The sequence below is a fragment of the Trachypithecus francoisi genome, unplaced genomic scaffold (genome assembly GCF_009764315.1).
Source record: "Trachypithecus francoisi isolate TF-2019V2 unplaced genomic scaffold, Tfra_2.0 Lachesis_group5, whole genome shotgun sequence".
NCBI classification, from domain to species: domain Eukaryota; kingdom Metazoa; phylum Chordata; class Mammalia; order Primates; family Cercopithecidae; genus Trachypithecus; species Trachypithecus francoisi.
The window spans coordinates 40,062,596-40,079,093 of NW_022681470.1; the positions used below are offsets into that span (position 1 = coordinate 40,062,596).

General features: G+C 46.1%; 1 protein-coding gene across 1 annotated transcript in view; it reads right to left on the reverse strand.

Moving 5' to 3' along the window:
• Positions 1–16,498, reverse strand: part of NMNAT2 (nicotinamide nucleotide adenylyltransferase 2) — a 173,995-nt gene that overhangs the window by 8,731 nt on the left and 148,766 nt on the right. Inside the window, exons 9-10 of the mRNA XM_033195922.1 lie at positions 1,477–1,578; positions 1,277–1,344 (exon numbers count right to left, since the gene is read on the reverse strand). Of these exons, the coding sequence (XP_033051813.1) occupies positions 1,277–1,344; positions 1,477–1,578 (170 nt within the window). The remainder of the gene's footprint in view (positions 1–1,276; positions 1,345–1,476; positions 1,579–16,498) is intronic.

Consider the following 16,498-nt stretch of genomic DNA (forward strand, 5'->3'; position numbering starts at 1 on the left):
GGCAATGCTCTCCATCTTTGTATCCTCTCTCACTTTGGCTTCTGGGCCACCACTGCTGGTGGTTTCTAACTGCCTTTTAACTTTCTATCAAATGGTAAAATGTTTGCAATGTTCTCCATAGTCTTCTCTTCTTGACTCTTTCTGTGAGGTTGTCCACACTTAGAATTTTAATTGACACTTACATGTTCGTGGCTTTCAGTTTTACACTTCTAAGCCTCTATATTCTGTATATTTCACCATTCCACTTAACATTTCCACTTTGGGTTTGTGGTAGAAACTGGTAACTGGCCCCTAACACACATTCTTTCCTTCTTTGGGTTAGTAATAAAGCATACTGAGTTTTATCTGGGCGTGTGGCTGCCTAGCTACAGTCTATTTCCCAGCTGTCCTCCACCCCTGAGTCAGTGTGATGCAAAGGGAAGTGGTATGCACAACTCTGGGTCACCTTAAAGACAAAGCTTCTTGCCATGGGCTTCACCTTGCCTTTTCCCACTGGCTGAGAAGAGCCACCGTTGCAGCAGCTGTGCACCCAGAGATGGAAGTTTTATATGGATGAGGCCATAGATTCCTTCTTTGACTTCAGTAAGAGGGAACTAAACATCTAACATTTAAAACTCTGAATACTGGATTTTTTTTTTGTTTTGGCAGCTTAGCCTGTACCCTTGTCAAACATTATTCTATAAGTACCTCCAACTAAAGAGTCCACAACTGAAAACACCCTCTTCTCCCCGTAAAGCAGCTAAGACTAGCTAACGGACTGTCCCCTCTTTTAAAAGTAAATGGCTGGGGCCAGGCACAGTGGCTCATGCCTGTATTCCCAGCAATTTGGGAGGCCGAGGTGGGTGGATCACTTGAGGTCAGGAGTTCAAGACCAGCCTGGCCAACATGGTGAAATCCCCATCTCTACTAAAAATACAAAAATTAGCCGGGCGTGGTAGCATGTGCCTGTAATCCCAGCTCCTTGGGAGGCAGAGGTAGGAGAATTGCTTGAACCCAGGAGGCAGGGGTTGCAGTGAGCCAAGACTGCACCACTGAACTCCAGCCTGGGCAATAAGAGTGAGACTCTGTCTCAAAACAAACAAACAAACAAAAAAAACAAAAACAAAAACAAAAAAAGGTAAAATGGCTGGGAACAAATGAGGTCCAAACAGAAAGCTAAATACCAGGGCAGCAGATTATCTGCCTGAATCTTAGGGTCATCTCTGATGGAGGAAAGTTATGCGGAGACTTATAAGACAGTTTGACTAAAGTCTCTCTGGCCATTTGTCAAACATACCTGCTCTTGGTTGAGCTGACGACAGACATGGGATGGTTGATGTCATCCTTCACCACCATGATGTTGTTCTGAGGACAGAGCAGAGAGAGTCAGTTCCCAGTCCCTCCCACTAAACTCCTTTTGCTCTCTCACTCCTCCAGCTGCCAGGACTCTCACACAAGGGCCATATCACAGATGCACTAGCAGGATGGAGGACTCACTTTGTATTTGCGGAGTATTGAGGAGTGATTCATGATTCGATCTGTGTCGGCTGCATCCCGGGGCACCACCACAATCCCAAAGTCGCCAACAATCACCTCCATCTGAAGAAACAGAGAGAGGGCCCTTTGGTGAAACTCTGATCCCAAACTCCTACCAAGCAACTACTTAGCATGGCGGAATCCGCTTCCATTCATCCACATGCAGCCCCAAGCTTTAGTCCCAAACTGGCCTTCTTCTCAGCCCCATCAGCCAGCTCCTTCAAGGAACAACCCTTAACGGTGTTAATAGAATAAGTGAAAGCATTGACTGGTACACAGAAGTCACTTAATAAATACCCTAGACTTAAGGAATAAATGAACTCTTACATGTCTGGCAAGATCTCTCCAGTTCCTGAGGCTCCCACTGAGTTCACAATGCTGCAGAATCACATGAATGGCATCGCGTCCTTACCTGGTAAACACCCTCTGGAGTGAAACAGATCCCTCTGCTCAGCAAGCACATTTGAGCCCTCAGATGGACATCATGAGAGGGACCAAATGCTCTTCCGGTTTACCCTCATAAAAACTGCTGTGGGACTCAAGGGGTAGCCAAGAGCTAGAACTAGAAGTTCTTGGAATGCATCACTGGGCACCCAGGCTGTGGTAGGGAGATGATGATGATGATTAGGGTCACTTCAGAGATCAGTCTTTGATAGAAGTTCAGCGCCATGTGAGAAATGAAGCTTTTTTTTTTTTTTTTTTTTTGAGGCATGTTCTCAGTCTGTCTCCCAGGCTGGAGTGCAGTGGCATGATCATGGCTCACTGCAGCCTCAACCTCCTGGGCTCAAGCAATCTTCCCACCTCAGCCTCCAAATAGCTGAGACCACAGGCATATACTACCATGCCTGGCTAATTTTTTAAAACTGTTTTTTTGAGGAGATGGGGTCTTGCTATGATGCCCAGGCCAGTCTTCAGCTCCTGGACTCAAGTGATCCTCCCACCTCAGCCTCCCAAAGTGTTAAGATTACAGGTGTGAGCCATTGCACCTAGCCAAAACTTTGTTTTCATTTAAAAGAAATAACATTTTTATTTTCTGACTGTAGATGCAATGCAAGCTTAGAGAATCTAGGAAAAAAAATAGAAATCAATCTCAATCGCACAATCCAGGTAGTGACTGTGAATGGTTGAGTGTATATCTGTAGTTTTTTTTCTCTCTGCAAATAGGTGTATATATCCACAATTGGATTAAACTATAAAATTAGTCGCTTTACCTATCTTTTTTCATTAGCATTATATTTTGAGAATTTTCTTACATTGTTAAAAATTATTTGAAAACATAACTTTTAATAATCTGTATATTTTACACTATGTGTACAGTTACTTCTGATTTTTTGCAATTATACGTAACACTTTAATGAAGATCTTTGTACATAAATCTTTTATCACATCTCTGATTATTTCCTTAGGATAAGAAATGATATAATTGGATAAAAGGAGATAAGCTGGACATAATTCAAGCTCTTGAGACATATCACCAAGTTGCTTCCTGGAAATTTGTGCCAACTTTTATTTTGAAAGAGCCTGAAAGTTATGGCATTTAATACTCTTGGATCGGCCGGGCGCGGTGGCTCAAGCCTGTAATCCCAGCACTTTGGGAGGCCGAGACGGGCGGATCACGAGGTCAGGAGATCGAGACCATCCTGGCTAATACGGTGAAACCCTGTCTCTACTTAAAAATACAAAAAACTAGCCGGGCGACGAGGCGGGCGCCTGTAGTCCCAGCTACTCGGGAGGCTGAGGCAGGAGAATGGCATAAACCCGGGAGGCGGAGCTTGCAGTGAGCTGAGATCCGGCCACTGCACTCCAGCCTGGGTGGCAGAGCAAGACTCCGTCTCAAAAAAAAAAAAAAAAAAAAAAAAAAAAATACTCTTGGATCTACCCTGGGCATATTACTGTTTAGATCTTGCCAATTACAGATCCCAGACCGGGGAAGGGAGGAGGAGATAGGAGACTTCTAAGCAGCACAGTTCATTGAGCAAGACCTGATTTGAGGGCAAGGGACCCAGGTTTTTTCCCGTAATTATCTAAGCAAGTGGCACAAAAACAGATATACTGGGGCACGGTGGCCCCTTCTCTCCAGAGGATTTCTACACCAGCAGAATTCCATTTCTAAGCCTGATTTACTGGTTTTGTGTGTGTGTGTGTGTGCACATTCTGATTATTTCTGTCCACTTTTACTCTGCTTCTCCTACTGCTTCCAACTGGACCTACACTTGCAGCTGGAGCTCTGATGTTGCTGAAATAAAAAGTTAGCTAAAGGTGTCTTAGGAGGAAAGTCGTAGAGAGAAGTTAAAAAGCTAGGTGTAGAATATCAGAGGCCCCATTGGATCATGTAATCTGGAAGATACAGAGCATTGCACAACACACTGCATCTATTGGTGTTGTTCGGATCAGGTAAACTGACACCAAATCTCTTGTCTTATAAACCAGAAATGGTAGGGAGAGGCAGGGCAGGGAGTTGGAGTTAGAGTCAGCTCCTTCTGCCATGGCATTTAGCATATTGCACTGGGACTCACTACTTAGACACTGGTTCTCAAACTTGGCTGCACATTAGAATCACCTGAGGAGTTTTAAACAGTTCCAAAGCCTAGCTCACACCTAAGATCAATTAAACCAGAATCTCTGGTGCTGGAACTCACGCAGCAGAATTTCTTTAAATTCCCCAGATGATATCAATATGCAACAAAGCTGGTGAACCAGTGGTCTAAGTACTTAATTAAAGTTCTGGGGAAATTGGCACAGAAAGAGACAGAAAAGAGAAGGGAGGAGAAGAGCAGAAGAGAGTGGGGAAGAGAAAGGAGGGGAGAGGAGAGGAGGACAGGAGAGAAGAGAGAATCTATCCCAGCTGGTATCCATGGGGATTCCTAAGCTGCGTGGTTATGTAGATGTTTCAAGATAATCTAGTATAGATTGCATAATGTAGGATCTGCCTTCAAATTGATTGTGTAAACTTGATGAATGTTTCATATATGATGTTTGTAATAATGGGTCTATATAAAGTGAACATTCTAGTTTAAACCAGGAAAATAATGGCTCAGAATAGCAGCCCTCATGGGGGAATCGCCCTGTGGGTGACAACAGTGCAGCTGCTGCTCTCCACTCAGTACCTAATGATCTGAGCGCCCAGTGAATAACTGTGCCAGGCTGTTCAGTGGGTGGCAAGCAGATGGAGGCCTTACTGCTTAGGATGTTTTCCTTTTCCAAAAACAGTGACAGACTTGTCCCTGGGAATCACAGATGGGTCGAGGAAGACAGGATCTATGAGACAAGATCTACAGCTTTAGGGCATCACGGCAGGGGTTTAGGCCAGAGACTGCAGATACTCTCTGCTGCTTTGGCCAGACACTGTTTTTGTAGCACCTGTTTGGAGAATTATGGGAGAAAATCTGGGTGTCTTGCCCCCAAAGCAGGCCTTGCTCAATGAGCTGCACTGCTTAGAAACATTGTTCATGGTAGAGGGTATTTGTGTGTGTGCATGTGTGTGTGTGCGTGTGTGCATGTTCGGGAAGGGAAGGTACTAGGTGCTAGAGCTGGTGAGATGTGCCCTCAGTCCAACGAGTGCCCATCTCCCTCTAGGAGCTTAGCTGTCCTTCCCACCTCAAGTCCCCCTTGCCTGCCTTCACCAGGCCTCAGGACACTACCCTCTCCTGGTTGTCCTTCTACCTCTCTGGCTGCTGGCTTCTCCTTTTTGGGCCCCCGTGCTAATTCCTCCTGTTCTATCTGACCTTAAGCCACTGAACTCCTCCAAGCCTCAGTCCCTGGATGTTTTTTCTTTTCTATTCACACTCACACCCTTCATGATTTCATTCAGTTTTGAAGCTTTAAAAGCACACTAAAGGCTTCCAAATTAATGTTTCCAGCAATAACTTTTCTCCTGAACTGGAGGCTCATATATCAGCTGCCTTCTCAATATGCCCACTTGGATAGGCCACCTCAAACTCATTATGTCCATGAGCCCCTGGACCTGCTAACATAAACAAATAGTTAAACCAACCACTCCCCTCAAAGAAGTGGTTTTCCTGTCATCTTTTCCATAAAGAGAAATTCTCTCTCTTTTTTTTTTTTTTTCTTTTTTTGAGACAGAGTCTCACTGTTGCCCAGGCTGGAGTACAGTGGCGTGATCTTGGCTCACTGCAACCTCTGCCTCCCGGGTTCAAGCGATTCTCCTGCCTCAGGCTCCTGAGTAGCTGGGATTACAGGTGTGCGCCACCATGCCCGGCTAATTTTTGTATTTTTAGTAGATACAGAGTTTCACCATATTGGTTAGGCTGGTCTCGAACTCCTGAGCTCGTGATCTGCCTGCCTTGGCCTCCCAAAATGCTCGGATTACAGGTGTGAGCCACCATGCCCAGCAGAAATTCTCTTCTTATAATTGCTCAGACAAAAAGCTTTGGTATTTTCCCTGATTCCTCTGTTTCTCTTATATCCCACATTCAGTCTATAAGTTAGTCCAATGGACTCTACCTTCAAAGCAAATCCAAGAATCTGCTCATTTCTCACCATGTCAGTCCCTTCTATACTGGTCCAAGGCTATTTTGTTAGGCTGAATAATGAACCTGAAAGATATCCAGGTTCTAATCTCTGGAACCTGTGAATATGGCAAAAGAGACTCTGCAAATATGATTAAACTAAGGATCTTGAGATTATCCTGGGTAATCTGGGCAGGCCCTAAATGCAGTAACAAGTACCCTTACAAGAGGCAGAGGGAGACTGGACTCAGAAGAGATAAGATAATGGGAGATGGAGCAGAAAGAGATTTGAAGATGCTCCACTGTGGGACTTGAAGTTGGAGGAAGGGACCATGAACCAATGAATATGACAAATGCAGCTCTAGAAGCTGAAAAAGTCAAGGAAACCAATTTTCCCCTAGATCCTCTGGAGTTGTTGGCCTTGCCAACAACTTGATTTGGGCCCAGTAAAACGTATTTCAGACATCTGACTTCTGGGACTGTAAGAGAATAAATATGTGTTATCCTAAGCCACCAAGTTTGCAGAACTAGGAGACTAGCTCACCTCTATCATCTCTTGTTTGGATTTCTCTGGTGTTCTTGTTATTTTCTTGCCTTTTTTTAGTCTATTCCCAATAGCCAGACTGATAATGTTAAAATATAAGCCAAATCATGTCGCTCCTTGGCTCAAAATCTTTCACTTAAATGTCACCTTCTTGGTGAGATCCTCTCTGGCCACCCTAATTAAACCTGCATCCCTTGTGCGCTCCCACCCCTTAAGCCTAAATTCTCACCAGAGTTGCACTTTCACCCTTTTGGTTCTCTGAGCAGCACTAAGGTGGCTGGCAAGAATAGTCACTTTACAAAATGTGGCAAAAAGGGAGCCAAGAAGAGAGCACTTGATTCATTTTATAAGACTGGTATGATGTAAAAACACCAGCTATATGTTCCATATAAGAAATAACGGAAAAACACCAGTCCCAAGGATGCGAGAAACCAAAATTGCATGGGGTTATGATAGCCTCAAGCGTTGTGCGTTTGAAGTGAGTCTTGCTCATCTGCAAAATGCTGAAGTTGCATTTAGAAAATTCAAGCTAATTACTGAAGATCTCCAGGGCAAAAATTGCCTGACTCACTTCCATGGCCTGGATCTTACCTGTGACAAAATGTGTTCCATGGTCAAAAAAAAATGACAGACCATGATTGAAGCTCTGTCTGAATCAAGACTACCAATGGTTATTTGCTTCATCTATTCTGTGCTGGTTTTACTAAAAAGAGGCAACAATCGGATATGGAAGACATCTTAGGCTCAGCACCAACAGGTCTGCCAAATCTTGGAGAAGATGATGGTAATCATGACCAGGTGCAGGGTGGAGGGGTTGTTGTAGACAAATGACTTGAAAGAAGTGGTCAATAAATTGATCCCAGACAGCAATGGAAAACAGAAAAGGCTTGCCGATCTGTCCTCTCCGTGATGTTTTCATTAGTTTTTCCAGAGCCACTACCTTTGTGGTGAAGGTAGTGGCTCTGGAAAAACTACTGGGGGGAGAGATGGGGCTAAAGTTGAACAAGCTGGAGGATAAAAGCCACTGGACCAAGAATCTGTTAAAATTCAGACTTTTAAGGGTGACAAATAAAAAGTATTATTTGTTAAAATAAAATAAAATAAACGACAACAACGAACATGTTCCCCAGACCTCACCGGAGAAATTTTGATATAGCATGTGTCAAGGGGCTGGAGCCTCTATCTTTACAAAGCTCCCTAATCCTTCGGATATACACCCACCTTTGGGAATTGTTGCTTTAAATCACACGGACAATTACCTAAGCTAGTAATATTCTGGCCTGGTTTAGGATGGGGTCAAAATGAGATATCGTGGGACAGGTACCTCAGCACCTCTGAGAAGTCCAGCAAGAATAAGGACATTCCCCTTGTGCCCTCGGGAGCGGGGAGGGGGGAGTGTAAGGGCAGACATCTGAGCCCAGGAAGCATAGGGCACTCAGATCCCCTTCCTATGGCGCCTGCAGGAGTGTGCCCAGGCCTCTGGAACTGAACTCTTGCTTCTGCTTGAGGGGACCAGCACCTCCTGTCTTCATGAAGAGCTCTCTGTGGGTCTTGCCCTTGGGGTGGAAAGGTGGGGTGGACAGGTGGCCAATGTGGTAGAACTGTCCTGATTGGTAAATCTCATTCCTGATGGTGGCCAATGTGACCCCACACTGCGGGCAGGATCAGGACACAATCTTCTCCCCCTGCAGCACACAGTGGCCCTCAGTTTAGCACTGGCCTGTGTCAAGCCTCAGAAGTGGGGGTCTGTGGCATTCATCCTGCTTCTACTTCCTGCTCACAGGAACAACTTTGATCATATCTTTTCATCTTCTGGTCAAAGGCTCCCCAGGGGAGGTAGGGAAAGGGATGGGGAGAGGATGTGGGAGGGGGTAGACTCTGCTTCCCCAAATGTGGGGAATCTGAGGGAAGGATATGAGACATGTTGAGGCAGGAAGCAACTTGGCCTTGGAAGAGAAAACACTCATGACCCAGGCAGCAGAGCTCTTGGAAGGAACGTAGAGTTTGCATCATCCCTCCAAGAGGCTGAATTTCAAGACCTGCCCTGCTGGATTTAAAGGGATGCTTTGAGGGGGTGGATGCCTTGTGGTCTTAGCCAGGCACTTTCCTAGACACTAGGGATGCAGGGTTGAGCAAGGCAGATATGGTTTCATCTCTTGGACAGATCACTGTCTAGTATGAGACATTAAACAAATGATTATTTTCAATTGTATCTACTACTGTGAAGATATGAGTAGGTTGCTACTGGGTGGCTAATATCTTACAGTGACTAATATATCATGGGTAACTGGCAAAAGTTTGGGCCATATCCCATGGGGGAGGCAAACTGTATTATGAGCTGAACTCCTCCAACCAAGTTGTTCTCAACTTTCATTCAACAAACTTTTATTGAGCATGTATATGGTGAACTGGGCACTGTTCTGGTATCGGCGAATAGGACAGGCTCAAAGGGCTTACCTTCAAGTAAGGAGAGATCATAAACAAATAAATATATAAATAAGAAAACATCATGGCAAGGTGTGATGTCTCACACTTGTAATCCTAGCACTTTAAGAGGCCAAGGTGGGAGGATCACTTGAGCCTAGGAGTTCCAGACAGCCTGGGCAACATGGTGGTAAGACCTCATCTCTACAAAAACAAATTTTATTTTAAATTAGCTGAGTATGTTGGCACGTGCCTGAGTCCCAGCTACTTGTGAGGCTGAGGCAAGAGGATCGCTTGACCCCAGGATGATCACTTGAGTCTAGGAGTTCAAGGCTGCAGTGAGCTATGATCACGCCACTGCACTCTAGACTGGGTGACAGTGAGACCCTGTCTCTGAAAAATAAATAAATAAAAGGAAAACACCACGTAGAGTTAAAAACAATATTCATTATAAAACAAAATGACCTTTATGTTGAAAGCTACGTGATAGGAAGGGATAGGCACAGGGATATCTAGGAGAAGAGGATTCCCAACGAGGCCACAGCTAGTACAAAGACCCCGAGGTGGGGAAAACTGTTCAAATAAACTAGGTGGGACTAGGGCACACGGCGGTTGGAAAAGTAGACAAGGACCAGATCATGATGAAGACGGGATTTCATTCCAATTGCAAAGAAACGCCGTTAGAGTGTTTTAAACAGAGGGCTTGACTTCCATTAGCAACAGGATCCAATGTATGTGGATTTGCCCTGGCAGGCTTAACTGGCAAGATCCTCTGCAGGGCCATCCTGAGCTCAGCGTTCTGAAGCCTGACTTGCCCTCCCAAACAGTGCTCTCTTCTCAGGTACAGTACATGAGCGACTGCAGGCCACTTGTGTTTCTTCTCTGAATAAGGGTAGTCAGGGATGCACATGGGCCCATTGGGAAGGAGGGGAAGAAACATTGATTAAGGTGCCTGCTATGTGGCATGCACAGTACTAGGAACTTATCACATTTAATCCTTATGATAACTATCTTCTGAGATATGTGCCTCAGTTCTTATTTCATAGATGGGGAAACCAAGACTCAGTGAGATTTAATAACCTATCCAAGTTGCACAGCTAACAAGTGAGTGGAATCCACTCTGGTCTGCCTCAAAGACTCTTTCCTCTACATCACACCTCTTCTAGATCCATTTTTAAGACTCATATTGTAGTGACTTGAAACTTTTTTGGTTAAAAAATTTCTATTTGAAAATATATTCTACCTTATTTTTCCCCCAGCTTACCACAGCTACTTGGGAGGCTGGGGTACTCGGCATCACTCTTAGAGTATTATAATTTTAGTATACTTCTGGATGACTTTAAAAAGATGCCAAGAGGCCGGGCGCGGTGGCTCAAGCCTGTAATCCCAGCACTTTGGGAGGCCGAGACGGGCGGATCACGAGGTCAGGAGATCGAGACCATTCTGGCTAATACGGTGAAACCCCGTCTCTAGTAAAAAAATACAAAAAAACTAGCCGGGCGAGGTGGCGGGCGCCTGTGGTCCCAGCTACTCGGGAGGCTGAGGCAGGAGAATGGTGTAAACCTGGGAGGTGGAGCTTGCAGTGAGCCGAGATCCGGCCACCGCACTCCAGCCTGGGCGACAGAGCAAGACTCCATCTCAAAAAAAAAAAAAAAAAAGATGCCAAGAGAGAACTTCTGGCAAAAGCCATGCAGTACATGAGCAGCTTCTGAAACATGCTCCCTCCATTTCAGTAAAGGATGCTCCACCCTTGCTCTAGCCCCTGCCACTCTCTGGAGGGAAGACTGGAAGGAAACTAGTAGGGTTAGAGTCCAGCAGGTGAAAATGCATTTCCAGCATGGCCCTCTTAATGAAAAAAAAAAAAAAAAAAAAAAAAGAGAGAGAGAGAGAACCATTCTTAGAGGGGCTTCCCAAATGAAATCATCCCCACTCCCACTGCCAACTTAACTGGGGGTGTGGGAAGGCAGGGGATTCCAGACTCAAGTCAACAGCCTGGAAACCAAACCAACAGTGCCTTTCACATGAGAACAACCAGAATCCCCCATTGGTAGGAGCTGAGCCTCCTTCCCCTGAGCCTGTAATTTGGTATCATTTGGAATCAGTCATATCAGTGTGGGGGCCTAATCCCTGGGGTGCGAGAGTCCATCAGGCTTCCTGGCTGGAGCTGGACTGTCTGATAAAAACCATCTGAGCCCGAATAGCCAAATGTTTGTCTTTGTTCCATTTATCCTGGGGCCCTGGGATTTCTTCTAGAGTGGCTAATGCCCCAGGCTCTTCCTCTGTTTATTTTCTTTGGTTGTTTTCCCATAGCTGATGGATGTAGGAAGCAGTTAGCCCATGGCTGGTTGGCTGGAAAAATGTAGGACACAGCCAATTAGAACCAGCCTGTGGAATGCTGGGCTTTGAGGAGTACAAAGAGGAAAAAAGAGAAAACATTCCCTCAGTGGCCATCTCTGGTGGCTGATGTTCCATCCCCAAGTTTTTGCTCCTTTGGGTTAAATATTGACTCTTGCTCATTTGAAATGGAAATACTCTTGAGAGCAGCTAATACATGTAATCATTAAACTTAATGATTTTGCTGCTTGCTCAAAAGTTAATAATGTCTCAAATAAATACCAGGATCCACCTATTTCAAGCAACCAGAACATCTCCCCAAAGGTCTTGCTTCCTCCACTGAATCTTTTATATCCTCTTCCCTCCTTAAAAAGCTCTTCTCTTTCCACCTACTTAACCCAGTCCTGCTCACAATTCAAAGCCCAGCTCAAGGGCCACCCCCTCCCACAGAAAGTAAAGTGCACGGTCAGGTACTTTGTCTACTTTGTTTTCTCACATGGCTGGGTGCTCAATAAATATTTTAAAATAAGTGAATAACGGCCAACATTTATGGAATGTATACTAGGTTCAGGAACTCTTCTAAACTTTTCACGTGTTATATTTAATAGAGTATAAAGAAATACTATAATGGAAAGTAAGATACTTTTAGACTGCAAGTGCCTCAAGGATAAATGCATGCTACATTTATCCCGGGCACTTAATAAGCACTTGTTGAAAGATTGATTGAAGAAAGGAATGCTTGAATCAGAATTTTCTTTTCTTTTCTTTTCTTTTTTTTGAGACGGTGTTTCACCCTTGTCACCCAGGCTGGAGTGCAGTGGTGCTCTCTCGGCTCCCTGCAACCTGTGCCTCCCGGGTTCAAGCAATTCTCCTGCCTCAGCCTCCAGAGTAGTTGGGATTACAGGAGCCTGCCACCACGCCTGGGTAATTTTTGTATTTGTAGTAGAGATGGGGTTTCACCATGTTGGCCAGGCTGGTTTTGAACTCCTGACCTTAGGTGATCCACCCGCCTTGGCCTCCCAAAGTGCTGGGATTATAGGCGTGAGCCACCACGCTCGGCCTTGAATCAGAATTAATTTGCCTGCTGGGCACAGTGATGGACAAAGCAGCTGGCAGCATCGGATCCCTACACAACAGGTTTTGTTTTGGGGAGGGGAGTGAGTGCAGATGCCTTCTGCTTCACAAATCTGCCCATGGTTGACTCTGTTGCCTTTGGCCTTGGCTTCCCACAGTCCCTGATCCATGCCTGGATGCCTGCACTGATGCTGATGTCAGGATGCAGCAAAGCAAAGGAGCAGGTCTCCTGGGAGAGACTAGTTCTCCAATAAAGAACTCGGGAATGCAGTGGGGTGGCAGGAGCTGGGTTCTGATCTCTGAGGCTGGTCCAAACGTCTGAATCTTGATTTCCCATACAGCAACTCTATTCTATTACACTTGAGAGAAACTCGATGACTATGTATGGAATTTTTCTCCACAGAATGTAAGGGGAAGGGTGTGTCACTGGTCAGAGAAGGTCAGAATGTGCTGTGGGCTAATGGATCTTTACGCCTAATGGGAAATGCCACAAGGGAGGTGTTTGGGGTGGGGATGGGGGTCATTCCATTAGTCATGTAATTAGATTTCTGGATGGAGAGCTTTGGTTCAAGAATCCAAAGTGAAAGAAAGAGCAAAATTGACTCAGTAGAGAGTGTGTGCTGGTGCTGGAGGAGGCCTTGGCAGTCCTGCTGTCCAACAGATGGTCTCAGCCAGTTCCCAGCCTGGTTGGAGACCAGGCTGCTCCACAGCCCCTTCAAGCTTTCTCCCCAGACCCGTTTGAACCAGTGGCTTCCCTCCTGCCTTGTTTCTGAAGATTCTGGAGAAGATATGAGAGGCTGGAGTGTGGGGCCGGGGCCTAGGACGTTTCCAAGAAAAAGCTTTGATCTCTCTCCTGCCCTCCTGTCCCCAGTCATGGGCAGTGTTAAATCAAGTTTAGCCTAAAGCTGCCTCCCTGCATATTTTAAGTTTGGCCTAAAGGTTTCTGTGTACATGGTGAACTATAACAAGTGGAGGTGTTAACAGGCTTTAGCTTACATTTGTGCCGATCACCAAGTTTTGGCCAGTGAAATATAGCCAGCTATTCAAACTGTGTTCAAATAAGGCTGTTTCTGTACTTGACTTCCATTTTCTGTACATCACCTTCCTTTTTCTGTCCATAAATTTTCCACTACATGGCTGCTCTGGAGTCTGGGAGCCTACTCTGGCATGGGATGCTGCCTGATTCACGAATTGTTCATTGCTCAATTAAACTCTTTTAAATTTCATTCAGCTGAAGTTTTTCTTTTAACAGCAGATTTCAGGGTTTTGGCCTCATGGTTCCAAGCAAAGGTCTATGGTCAACAAGTATCACTTGGGGCACCAGGTAATAAAGAGAAATGTGCTCTGAGAAAGGGATGAATGAATGGGCAAATGAATGAAACCTGAAACAGAAGCAGGTCTCACATATCTCATTTCCAGGAGTCTCACGGTTAGGAACAGAAATTCCTAAAACAGGCCGTTTCCAGGCAAACCCCAGATGGTAGAACTCGCTGGTACAATAAGCAGAGCTCATTCTGTACCTACTCCTGAAAGATGTTCCTTTTCCAGAACTTGAGATCCAACCTTCCCCAAATAAGGGCAGTGGACTAATTCACTGAGGTGCTAACTAGTTTTGTGCTCCCTACACCCTCCTCTGCCAGCTCTGTTTTTTTTCCTTCCTTTCTTCCTTCTTTCCTTCTTTCCTTCCTTCCTTCCTTCCTTCCTCCCTCCCTCCCTCTCTCTCTCTCTCTCTCTCTCTTTCTTTCTTTCCTTTCTTTCCCTCCTTCCCTCCCTCCCTCCCTCCCTCCCTTCCCTCCTTTCCCTTTCCTTCCCTTCCCTCCCTCCCTCCCTTCCTTCTTGCTTTCTTGCTTTTTGGAGTCTTGCCTTGCAACCCAGGCTAGAGTGCAGTGGCACATTCTTGGCACACTGCAACCTCCATCTCCTGGGTTCATGAAATTCTTCTGCCTCAGCCACCCAAGTAGCTGGGATTACAGGCATGCACCACCACACCTGGCTGATTTTTGTATTTTTAGTAGAGATGGGGTTTCGCCATGTTGGCCAGGCTTGTCTCAAACTCCTGACCTCAAGTGATCCACCGACTTCAGCCTCCCAAAGTGCTGGAATTACAGGTGTGAGCCACCACGCCTGGCTGGCCAGCTCTATTTCTAGCAGAGAGCCAGATCTTTTACAGGAGGAATTTGCAGGACAAAACCAGAATACTTTAAAGTCAATGACTTTATTTTATTATTTATTTATTTATTGAGACAGAGTCTTGCTCTATCACCCAGGCTGGAGTTCAATGGCACGATCTCTGCTCACTGCAACCTCCGCCTCCCGGGTTCAAGCGATTCTCCTGTCTCAGCCTCCCGAGTAGCTGGGATTACAGGTGCCTGCCACCACGCCCGGCTAATTTTTTGTATTTTTAGGAGAGATGGGGTTTCACCATGTTGGCCAGAGTGGTCTCGAACCCTTGACGTCAGATGATCCACCTGCCTCGGCCTCCCAAAGTGCTGGGATTGCAGGCGTGAGTCACAGCGCCCGGCCTGAAGTCAATGCCTTTAAACTCACTGAAGAAATTTTGAACCTAGTGCAGTGGCTCAGGTTTGTAATCCCAGCTCTTTGGGAGACCGAGGTGGGAGGATCACTTGGGCTCAGGAGTTTGAGACCAGCCTGGGCAACACAGTGAGACCTTGTCTCTTAGAAAAAAAAAAAAAAAGACATTTCATTAGATGTCCTGAAGAGGGGAGAGAAAACAGGAAAGATGACTTGGGGATAGAAAGAACAAAGAAGAGGTTCTGCTGCCCTCCCACCAACTTTCCCTACAATAGGAAGAGGCTAGAGCTCTGCGGAGCCCACTCCTCCTTTCTCCTGGGCAGCACACTAGGGGCAAAGCCTCAGAGGAGAACGGGCCTGGTGATCACAATGGGGCCCAGCACGAGGCCTCCAGACTCAGCCAGGAGTTTCCTGCTCCACGTGGGTGCGGAGCAGGGCACCTTTGACTTCAAGGGACCACAAAGGCTTGGACAGGGAAGATGTCTGTGGTGACCATGGTGAACTGAAATTGAAGGACTGTCCTCATGTTCGGGGTGTGCAAGAGCCTTTCAGGTCTGCTAATTAGTAATGGCTGAGACTAAATTACCACCATCCCTGTGGGATAGGGATTTGGACTGGTCTGTTAATTTGATGTAAATACATTAACATGATATTTCCGGCACACCTCTGTCGTAGGCTGAGATTCACACTCATTATGTGAGGAAACAGCTTCTTGAAACTTTCCCCTCTCTGTCTCAGACTCAGTGATTCTAAGGACCTCTAAGGATCACTTGGGCTCGGTTGAAGCAGGGGACTGAGCAGTTGGCTGGCAAGATGTGGAAGCAGGTCTGCTCCAGGCTCCAGAAAGCCCTCTGGAGGAAGCTTGAGGGTCTGCTTCACCCAAATTCTTCTGCCTCTGCAGGGGACTGGATTTCTCACCACCCTGGACAAGCTAGATGTGGGTCCCTACTGGCCTGGGACGTGGTACCCCCTGTGCATAGCTAGGCTGGGTGTCCTGGGACTCCAGGGTGGCTAACCCGGGACTGAGGGAGGTCCCAGGATATAAGTATTTCCGGTTTTTGTTTTATTTTATTTTATTTTTTAGACAGAGTCTTGCTCTGTCACCCAGGCTGGAGTGCAATGGTGTGATCTCAGCTCCTGCAATCTTTGCCTCCTGGGTTCAAGCAATTCTCCTGCCTCAGCCTCCCAAGTACTGGGACTACAGGCGCCCGCCACCACACCCAGCTAATTTTTTGTATTTTTAGCAGAGACGGAGGTTTCACCATGTTAGCCAGGATGGTCTGGATCTCCTGACCTTGTGATCCGCCCGCCGCGGCCTCCCAAAGTGCTGGGATTACAGGTGTGAGCCACCGCGCCTGGCCTAGTATTTCAGTTTTAAAACTGGGTAAGTCTTGCAGAAACGGGGATTAGTTGATCACCTGATCTTGCTGTTGGTTCATTATCTCATCTGTCCCTGGCTTCCAGCGGATGTTCCAAAGTCATCCATCTCAGATGGTGATTGGAAATGGGATAGGAGAATCCCTCCCCTTTTTCCACAACCACCCAGATGGGACAGAAATTCTATGATCTCCCTGGGGAATCCAGAAAGGGAAGAGGGTTGGGGCTG